Below are 10,388 nucleotides of genomic sequence, written 5' to 3'. Positions count from 1 at the left end.
ATTAAACACCTGAAGACTCACCTTTCGTTCTTTCTCCAAGAGTCCAATTTGGCCAGATTCTCCTTTGCCAGGTCTGCTCTGCAGTCTCCTAATCAACAGCACATGATACCCAGCCGAAGCATTTCCAGAATCCAGTGCCCCTTGGCCACATAAAGGTCTTTTAAACATAAAACTCAGTGCCTGCTCACAGGACTTCAGTGTTGCCAAATATTCGGTTTATACTCTCATTATTTACACCCCTCATCCTAACAACCATTATTACAAGGGAGTTTATTCCTACAGCGATCATGCATCAGAGTAGGCTGCCCTTACCTTACCCCACTGTTCTTTCCAGTGATGTGCCTTGAGGGCATTGTTCCCTTTATGCAATCCAACACCAAGTGGGTGCTTGGACCTGGCTCCTCTCAGTGGCAAATTTGATGTGGATGGATCTTTGGAGGAGCGCAACCACGCAGACGCTGAGCCCAAGGACATAAAAGGCTGCCTTTCCCTTGCCCTGTTCTCAACTGTGGCTTCTACTATGAGACCTGCCAGCATCTACTCTTTCTTATAAAAACATTTCCTAGCATTCCTAAGCCCAGGCTGAAGAAAGCTCCTCATTTCTCCTCCCAGGACTGACATGTTCTGTTCCTTTATGACTTTGGGGCCCATGGGGTTTACCAGAGTGTTTGGTTAGGGTGTTAGGGCCGCACACTCAGAGGCACGGGATAATGAGATCATTCTTGTCAGTGACTGATGACAGATACATGCCCGTGCTGTAGCTGACACCTAGGCTTCAGGATGTGGTCTGTTAAAAAGCTTCGAGAAAAAAATCTTTTCTCTGTTGCCCTTGGGCTACACACTGGATTCCCCCTGCACTCTGGACTCTCTCTCTCTGTGTTAAAACTGTTTAACATATTTGGTTACAACATTAAGTTGTCTCTGTCACCGCCAACTTAAGCTAGGGGCACCTTCAACAATTCTAGAGCCACAAAATGAAGGGACAGATGAAGTCAGAGACCACAGAAAGTGCACATGAGTGGCGATGGCATTCGAGCACCACCCTTTCACTGCTGAGAGTGTGGAATGCAAGGCATCTTGGGAGTCTTTAGCGTTTGCAACATTCTGGGCAGTCATGGCAAACAGTTAATGGGTGCAGATGACACTGGCGTTCCCCTCACGAGTTCCAGCTGGCCTCCTGGATTTGCTTAATTCACATCTCTGAATACAGAATGACTGCTTCATTACGGTGCTGTAATAAAAGCGCAGTCACTTTCGTATTCTACTGGCTTCGGGTTTGTATAATGGCTCTCTCCATTCCCTCCTTACCATTTTACCCACAAAAGTCAAACCTGGAGGAAATAGCCTATTTTCTAGAAGCCTGTTTTTATCTACTGCCAGAGCATTGCTAAAAACTTTAGCCTCCTAACTTCCGGTTCTCTTTTTGTATCCACACCTTGATTGCCCCAGGCACAGCAGGATTTTAAAATGTGTTCGTGATTATGACTGCGGATGATTAACCTCTCCAGATCCTGAGCCAGAGAAACTGACTTTCTGTGCTTCTGAGAATCAACCCCATGGTCTCAGACTTGCTAAGGAGGCGCTCTGCTTTGGAACTGACTTTTAAAACCGTGAGCAAGTGTCACACATACACACGTGTCCCCTTTTGTTCCTGCCACTCGCTGGAACTCAAGCTCCCACCCATCCATGCCAAGAACACTCTCAGCTGGAAGAACAGTGTAAGCAAAGGACAGCTGGCACCGAAGAGCTACCCAGGGGAGCCGAGACCGCACCTTCCAGAGAGGCATCAGTGGAATGCAGCCTGAGGACTGAGCTCATGGACCCGGCTTCAGGAAGAAGAACCAAGAAGTGGGGTCCTGGCCTAAGCAGGAGCTGTACTGAAGGCCTCTGAGAGCTGACCATGTACATCATGTGTCACTGTGGGCAGTGTGGCACAACAGGCTATGGGTAGGAGGGCAGAAATCTACCCCAATTCCTGACCAAGGCCAAGCTAGTTTCTAATTGGCTCATAGATCTCTGAAATGTGGTGTGCCCTCAAGGAGACTGAAGAGGAGGAACCAGGCTCCGACTCTACAGGAATTCACTTGCCTCCCAACTGTAATGAGGACCCAGCCATGTCCCGACCCCATGCCCTCCTTTCTGACATCCGTGATGGAGAGAACTCTATGACTAAGTGGACCTCTGCTGCAGGCAGAGATTTCCAACCAGAAACAGTGGAGCAAACCTGAGGTGCTAACGCACTAACTTACTTGGAGAGCCGGGTTTTCAGATTTCCACACGTATTTGTGTCGTCAGCCAACTTTATAGAGTGGGGCTCCTGTGCGGCAAGCAGATTTATGGAGTGGGTTAGTCTCAACTCACAAAGTTTGTGACTCAGCAATGTCTGCTTGACATTTATTACACTCAAGCAGACTGGCAGCCATAAATTCAGACGCACTTTGGCTGGTAAATGCCTGAAACAAAGGGATAAAGGAGAAGAACCCACAGCTGTGCTACTTGTCTTCTAGCTCACCCAAAATGTAATAAAAAAACAACAAAAGGTCATGTTGTAGTAGGATCATCTTAATAAGCAAATACGTGTGCATACCCCATACAGACAGAAGAGACACACGCTGTGGAGGTTCAGAGTGGCTACATGTCCATTCTGGGCTGGTGCAACAAGGTCTCCTGAGTAGCTGCTCTGGGATCAGAATGGCGGGCCTTCCGCTACCTGTGTGATGCTCCTGTACTAGTCATGAGCCCAGCTGGCAGGCAGAGCTGTAGGCACAGGCACCGGTGGCTTGTGGGATAAAGGGGAAGTGCAGTGGAGCAAGAGCCTGGCTGGGGTTGGTGGTTGTAGTGGTGTACAGAGGACAGGAGACAGATAACTGGAACTCACAGTGACAGCTTCTGGAACACATTGTTTTCTGCTCTTGGGGAAGCTCTTCCCTATTGGAGTTGTTCTAGCAGCAACCCTCTCCAACGTATGCTTTCATTCCATCACATTTTTAAAAATGAATGCTCAGAATGAGGGGGATGGACAGGACAGTTTTGAAGATCAGTTTCAGCTCTCCATCGCACTGAATAACTCTTAGTTGGATGGTCACAAAGAGGGAAGAAAGACAGTTCGTAGATCTTTTCAAATCTATCAGAAGAACACTCAAGCTAAGAGTGTAGCTGGGTTGTAGAGTCTTGTACAGTTGCCCAAGACCCACCCAGGCTACCTCTCCAGCACACCATCATCAGCATCAGCATCAGCATCATCACCATCACCACCACCATCACCATAGAAATCTCTTCCCTTTAGGATAAAGGTTCACTATTTAAATAGCATGGTAGTATAGTTTTAGCACTGAGGAAGCTGAGGAGGGAGGATCCTGAGTTTATGGCCAACCCCAGATGAACATTAAGTACTGACAATGAAGACTCTCTCTGAGCCTCACTCTAAATACTGAGTCACTGTAGCACAGAAAAAAAATACATACTGTATCCCAAGATTAAAACAAAGCGTTGGCATAATGATGCACTAACCGCCCCCACCCCACATACACACACTTATCTATCATTTCCCGATAGCATACCTTTGCTTGTGTTTAATAACTAGTTGTTAAATTAGTATATCTGTTTATCCTTGTTAGGTTTCTGTTGCTGTGATTAAGCATTCTAACCAAAAGCAAATTGGCAGGAAAGAGTTTATTTGGCTAACAGCTCACAGTCCATCACTGAGGGAAGTCAAGGCAAGAACACAGAGGCAAGAATTGAAGCAGAGACAAGAAAGTAATGCTGCTTTCTGCCGCGCTTGCTCTGCCTTGCGCCTCTACCTTCCTTACACAGTGCAGGCCTACCTGCCTAGGGGTAGCACCACGCACAGTGGGTGAGGCCTCCTTCCAATGAGCAATCAAGAAAATGGCACACAGGCATGCCCACAGGCCAGTCTGCTAGAGGTCATTCTTCAGTTGAGGTCCTTTCTTCCCAGGTGTGTCAAGCTGACAGCAGAGATTTGATGTCACCCAGAGTTGGACAAACTGTGTGCGCACGTGAGTGCACACGTGCATGCGTGCCCCCACACTCACTCCTCTCACACACTTGTTTTAATTTTGATTATCATTAATCACTTAAAAATTTTAAATTTCTTTCCCTTTCAGGAGTTCCCATTTCCCTTCTCAGATGTTTAGCTAGAAGATAACTTCAAAGGAAAATGATTAGTACTTTTTAAATACTAGCAATAACTGAGATAATAGCGTTATCTAAAAGAGGAAAGGTCCCTTTTGTGCACTACAGCAGTGGAGAGGAGCCGTGATGAGAACACCTGACTATGAAGTCGGGAGGGGAAGAACACGGGACGGGGCTGTTTTGGAGCCAGTGAGTGTGGTGAGGAACAAAAAACAAAGATGAAATCTTAATATTTGGCTCTTTCTCTCCTAGTACAGTCAAGTGCCAATGTCTGGTTGAACCCTAAGTCCCAGGAGACCCCCTTTCATCACAGGACCCCATGAGATTTCACAGAGGACACTTGGCTAGCTTTCAGGGTTAAACTCTCTAAACTCAAGAGCAATGAGAGAAATTATATAAAGAAAGTAGGCAAAGGCATATGATTGGCCTCAAATTAAATGGTTATAAAATGATAAATGAAGAATAAATATTTAAAAAATGACTTCCAGGGAGCAAATGGGAACTTCATGGTTTATCGACATGCCTCCCAAATGGCATGGGCTCTCAACATGCTGCTTTTAACTCCTTGTTATTGGTCACATTTGGAAAACCAGCATTCTCTAGATAAGAGTGGTAAAAAGAAAACAAAGGTAGACAAGGCACCCCAAACTTCTGACAATGTGATGCTCCAGGCCTGTGGCCACAAATCCACAGCAGGAAATGAGGAAGGAACCGGCAGCATTCACATATAGAATCGAGACATACTGAGAGCTGCAGGTTGGGAATCAAGGGCATGGTATCCTTTTTCCCATGGTGTGCTTTCTCCCAGAACCCAATGAATTCTGTCTAGGTGATGAGTGGAAGTTATCTTTCCTGCACTCTGGCCATCCTCCATTACATTATTCTCAACCCAGCCAGAGAGATTATATTATTGATAAAAATAGGGGAATGCTCCTGTGTCCTTGCCTGCATACCTATGGTGTTAGTAACATTAGGGAAGCTGATCATACCTCCTCAGAGACTTCTACAGGAGGAGTGGACCAAGGCAGAGAGAATAACAACTCTTGAAATGCTAGTGGCAGAGTACTGACTCGACAGCCACAATTAACAATGAAGTCCATTTCAGTCAACAAGAAGACAGTTTTGAGATGGTTGAGCACCCATGCATCCACACGCAGAACCCAAATGACCTCAAAGCAGATCCTTCCTTAGCCGCTGTGAGGAAGGCTTGTATTGCTCATGGTCTTCCTGCTGGACATTCTACTATTTGAAGAGCAGCGACCCCCATGGGGAGCTTGTCGAGAGTTCTCAACAGAGAATTATAAGGGAATCCATTATTGTGTGTAGCTGTCTTCATTTTCTTTAAGTAAAAACGGTGCTGTGTTTGCATTACCTCAGTCTCAGAAGCTGAGTCACGCTTCACTCTCACTGACTCTGGTGACCACAAGAGAACTTGAGCTTGGACTTGGGACAACCCCAGCTGACTCCAAGTGACAGCAGGTTGCAGATCACTTACTAATGGCATTCGGAAGGGCAGAAGGGGAGAAGTGAAATTAGATTTTTTTTCCCTTACTCATATAATTTGAAGATTACAGAGTATGGGTTTTAAAGGTCAGAGTGAATTACTAATTAAGTTGAAGCATTTGAAATTAGCATGTACAACCTCTATTCATAATAGCGATTAAGGAATAATTAATCATGTGGAGGAAAATGGCTGCCAAGTAGAGACAGCAGTAAAATTACTTTTTAACTAGTTACTACAGATTTTCCAGATGTCGTCACCAGGAAACTGGATAGTTTTAGCTCCATGTCTTTCTCTTTAGGCTGCTGAGGTTGTTGTTGTTAAACTATGGGATATGAAAATAGCCCAGTCTATAAAATGCTAACCAAAGTACTTCCTGTACAAGCAATGGAGACCCATGTCCAGTCCCTACCTAGAACCCAGATAAAGTCTGGGTGTGGAGGCACATCCTTGAAATCCCAGCACTGTAGAGGTAGAAACAGGAAGGCCCATGGGTTCACTGGCCAATCAGAGCCAGGCTGTGAGAGATACTGTCTCAAAAACAAAGGGGATGGTGCCGAAGGAGGAACAATGTCCAAGGTTGTCCTCTGGTCTCCAAGCACAGGAACATGCATCCCTTCCCACACACACTGCTTTTATAAACACACACACACACACACACACACACACACACACACACACCACACACACACACACACACACTTAAAGCAAACAGCACTTAACAGGTTTTTAGGACAGTACAATCAAGGCAGACGTTCACATGAGTGCTGCCAACCTCATGTGTGCTAAGGAGCATACAGAACAGCTGGAACTGCTTTATCTGTTATTCCAGATGCGAAGGAACCTGCAACAATGGTATCAAAGACACAATGTCAAAACCACTTTCATTTTACTATAAATGCATACTTTTCAACTACCATAATATCATCTCAGATACTCTGAAGACCAGTGTTGACTCCTCCTTTTTAAGAATTTAAAAGTCAGGGCTGGAGAGATGGCTCAGAGGTTAAGAGCACTGGCTGCTCTTCCAGAGGACCAGGCTCCATTCCCAGCACCCACATGACAGTTCACAACTGTCTGTAATTCCAGTTCCAGGGGATCTGACCCTCATACAGACATACATGTAGGCAAAGCCCCTAAGTACACTAAATAAATCTAAAAAATAAAATAAAATAAAATAAAATAAAATAAAATAAAAGCCTTTTGGGAAGCTGAGGCAGGAGACTGACAATTCTAGGCAGGCCTGAGATACACAGAGACCTTGTCTCAAAAAACGAAATAGATATGTAAAGGAACAAATAAAAGTAAAACTTAAAATAAATACTAAAGTTGTGATTTTGTCTGTTGGTTATTTGGTGTTGTCTGATGGTACAACCAATTCAGCTTTGGATTGTGCCCTCAAGTCTATTCTGGCACTCTCAGGATGCCAACTTCCTGCATGCTGAGATGGCAGGTGTGACCACCACATCTGGCCTTTACATATCAAATTTAAATATCACACCATTGATTTGACTCATAAATCTTTAGCGAGGAAAAATATTGAGGCAGCATTTACATACAGATTCATTAGTTTAAGCAGTTGTTATTTATTAATTAGCTAATCCACACAACAAACCTATGAGGTAGTTTAACATGCCTTGAATATGAACAAATTCAAAACCAGAAAAGGGGAGGGGGAAATCCATCCCTACAATAATATGTTGAACAGACAGACCCTTCTTAGTTTTATTCTTACAAAAGAAAAATAATTCATTGGACAAGCTGATCAAGTGAACGACAGATATTTAGTGGGGAGTGTAGTTATGACCCAGTAGTCTCTTATTGGGGTTTGGTGTGCTGTATTCCCACTGCCTTGTCAAAAAATGTCTCACTCAGCCTTGACAGAAGGGGGAAGGGTTCTGCAGAAGTGTCGGTGTTGCTCATGTGTCCCATCATTCTTGCCTTTTGATACGGTTGGCCTAATAAACTTACACCAACAATCCTCACAGTTCCAATTTATGTTTCTATGTCATCGAAGAGGCCAAGAGAGTTCAAATCCTATCGGTCTTGCAGTCCAGCCGCAGTGGGTGAGTTTTATGGCTACTCTATCAGCAGAAGGAATCACAGCAGCATTTGCTGCTTAGTGGATTGCTTTATGAGCATATTTATTAGTTCACTGGGCTGTGGAGACTGTGTGTAAGGAGAGCTCATTAATTTGGGTCTCACTGCCACAGCATTGGTGACCACTGGCCCATGTGCTAGCCTCAAGCTTATTTCTGCACTGAAAGGGAAGAACATTTTGTAAAGCAAATTTGCATTGTGTTGCCAGGACCAAGGAGTGATTGAGTTCTCTGAAAAATCAGGGCTAAGCATGGGGTTCAGTGGGAGAGCACGTGGGTAATGCATGTCAAATTCCCAAGATGCTGTCATGGGATAAAAAGAGAAGCTAGAGAAAGACGTTTGACGATGTCAACCATCAGTGACTGACTGTCCTATTGAACACAGACATCTTGATTTAATACAAGGTCAGTAGGTATGCATCTTCCTCATGGTCGTTCCAGAGTGCCCAGAATGATGGCAGCATGGGTCTCTTTCCTTTCCAGCAGAATTAACTGGCCATCTGAAAACATTTGCCTTAAATCCAACTCCCATCTACCCTAACAAAATTGGAAAGTAACGTAAGACTCAATGAAACATACAGCCACACCCAAGGAACAATGAACAGCACAGTTTTCTGAGCAAAGGTGTTTCTATTCTACAGTCCCCAGGACATAAGTGGCATTTCTGAGCCTTCCTGCATTAAGTAGTCTGGCCAAGTAGTCTTCATGGTGTGCTGGAATGAAATTCTCCTCCTCTGCATGGGCATGAGTGAAAGTGAGAATGATCGAACCAAGAACATTTCTGGTAGGGTGTTTGTGTCAGCTTGCCAAAGAGCAATGGTATTTAGAGAGGCACTCTGAAATAATCAGAGTATTGTAGCTGGAGGTTTATCTATAAAGGACTTGGCAAAGCTTCACTGTAACACAAAGGGAATCTATGTTCCTAAGTTTTTCTATCTTAGGTCATTAAAAAAAATAAACACAACACTTCAGGGAAAGAGCTCAGGCACTAAACATAAACAGAAAAAAAGGTTTAAAAGTAAAAAAAAAAAGCTCAGACTGTGCTTATTTTACAGCAGAATTGACAAATAAAGCTCTATTCCACACATTCGACGAAAAGCCATCATCGGAGGATTGCAGCTCTGTCGTGTGCTTCTTTCCAAAATAGCAAAATAAACTTGCTGTCACCACACCCGTCTTCCTCCCCACCTGCAGCATGACTGTACATAGTGCGGGACCTTCCTCTTTGCAGCCACAGTCTGGTCCCTCTGGACTGTGACCTCCTCCTCACACAACAAAACAGGCACCTTAAGAACAACACTGTGCATTTCCGTGTCGTTTCATTTATTGCTCACTGGCTGTAACCACTTCAGACCTCCGTGGAAAGCAATGATGTCCGGGAAAGTCTGACTTCATCAGAGCGGTGGTCACAAGGTGTCAAGGGCTGCTCCAGCCAGCTGAGAGCCCAGGAACAGAAGTTCTGCATCTACCTTGTAGTGTCGACAAGACACCACTTCCCATCACGATGCAGAGCAATTAACCCTGGAGAAGAAATTATACAGCTGTACTCAGACTTGATCCCTTCAAAGATTATTAGTTCTCTGGTCCATCCTCTACCCAGAGCCAATCTTTTCAAAGTCACTGAATCCCAGCTCAGCAACATGATGGAAGAGAAACAGAAGAATGAAGGTTCTTCAGGATTTAGTCACTTCTTCCTCCAGAATCATCAGTACCCCAAATTAAAGCCCACAATTCAGGCTAATTTCCTAAGAACTACTTCCATCTCACTCTGGGGTTGAAAATTCTCCTTCGGATACCTTTAGTAAAGCATTACACCAAGGTCAACTGCTGTGATGACATTTTGACATAATAGGATCATCATGCAATCAAACTAATTCTTTTTCTAAGCTATGATCTGGCAGCTTGCAAAGAGAACATGGCTTAATCTTGGGAAGCTTTCCATCAAGGTGATCCAGAGTGAAGGTCCTTCCTCTCCGTTTCCATCAAATTTCATGCTCCTGGCATTTAGAGGCAAGGCTGTCTCATCAATGTGAAGCAGAAGAACCAGTGTTCTATCCATTATATAACTTCCACAAACTACAATTTGTTTTGTTTCTGTGAATATTGTCACCAACTATGTTCCCCATGATGACAAAAGTATATTCATTAATGGATCTAGGAGACTTACATGAAAATCATGAAGGGTCTCACAGAATCACGGTAACTCTAAGGAAATCTAGAATAAATTGGAAATTAAATTTTCCACTCTTTGTAAGTTTGAATAATGCTCAGACTAGCTGCTGTGTGATTGCAGTTTAGAACTTGTGCTAAACGTGTTACCAGGAAAGGATTCTTTAAAACTCATCCAAGTATAATTTGCCACTAAATGAAACGAAGAAAAAGAAATCTTATCTACTTTCAAAAATCAAGACTGGTCATGTGTTAATCTGTGAATCCTTGTAAGAAGTGTTCATTGCTCAAGAAAGGATCCTCTTGCAGTTGGTGAGCAGATCTCTGCCACAGAGACATGCTGCAATTTCTTCTTAGCTCTTGATTGATGTTTTCACTACTTATTCTTCAGGCTGTAAGACAGAAAGGAGGACAGTAGTACTTTCTTCCATAATTATATACGTTGACATTCCCCTCTTTCTCCCACC

The 10,388-nt window shown here is 44.0% G+C and overlaps 1 protein-coding gene across 3 annotated transcripts in view; it reads right to left on the bottom strand.

The window, feature by feature from the left end:
* Positions 1–7,219: 7,219 nt before the first annotated feature.
* Zmat4 (zinc finger matrin-type 4) overlaps positions 7,220–10,388 on the bottom strand; it is a 396,765-nt gene continuing 393,596 nt past the window's right edge. For all 3 annotated transcript variants that reach the window (XM_028887786.2, XM_028887784.2, XM_028887787.2), the window contains one exon: positions 7,220–10,313. Coding sequence is in view for 2 of the 3 variants with exons in the window: in XM_028887784.2 (XP_028743617.1) it covers positions 10,298–10,313 (16 nt within the window). In the remaining variant the exon portion in view is untranslated. The remainder of the gene's footprint in view (positions 10,314–10,388) is intronic.

This window comes from Peromyscus leucopus, chromosome 17, assembly GCF_004664715.2.
Source record: "Peromyscus leucopus breed LL Stock chromosome 17, UCI_PerLeu_2.1, whole genome shotgun sequence".
NCBI lineage: Eukaryota > Metazoa > Chordata > Mammalia > Rodentia > Cricetidae > Peromyscus > Peromyscus leucopus.
The sequence above is the reverse complement of the archived record's forward strand: the minus strand, read 5'-3'. Positions and strand labels throughout refer to the sequence as shown.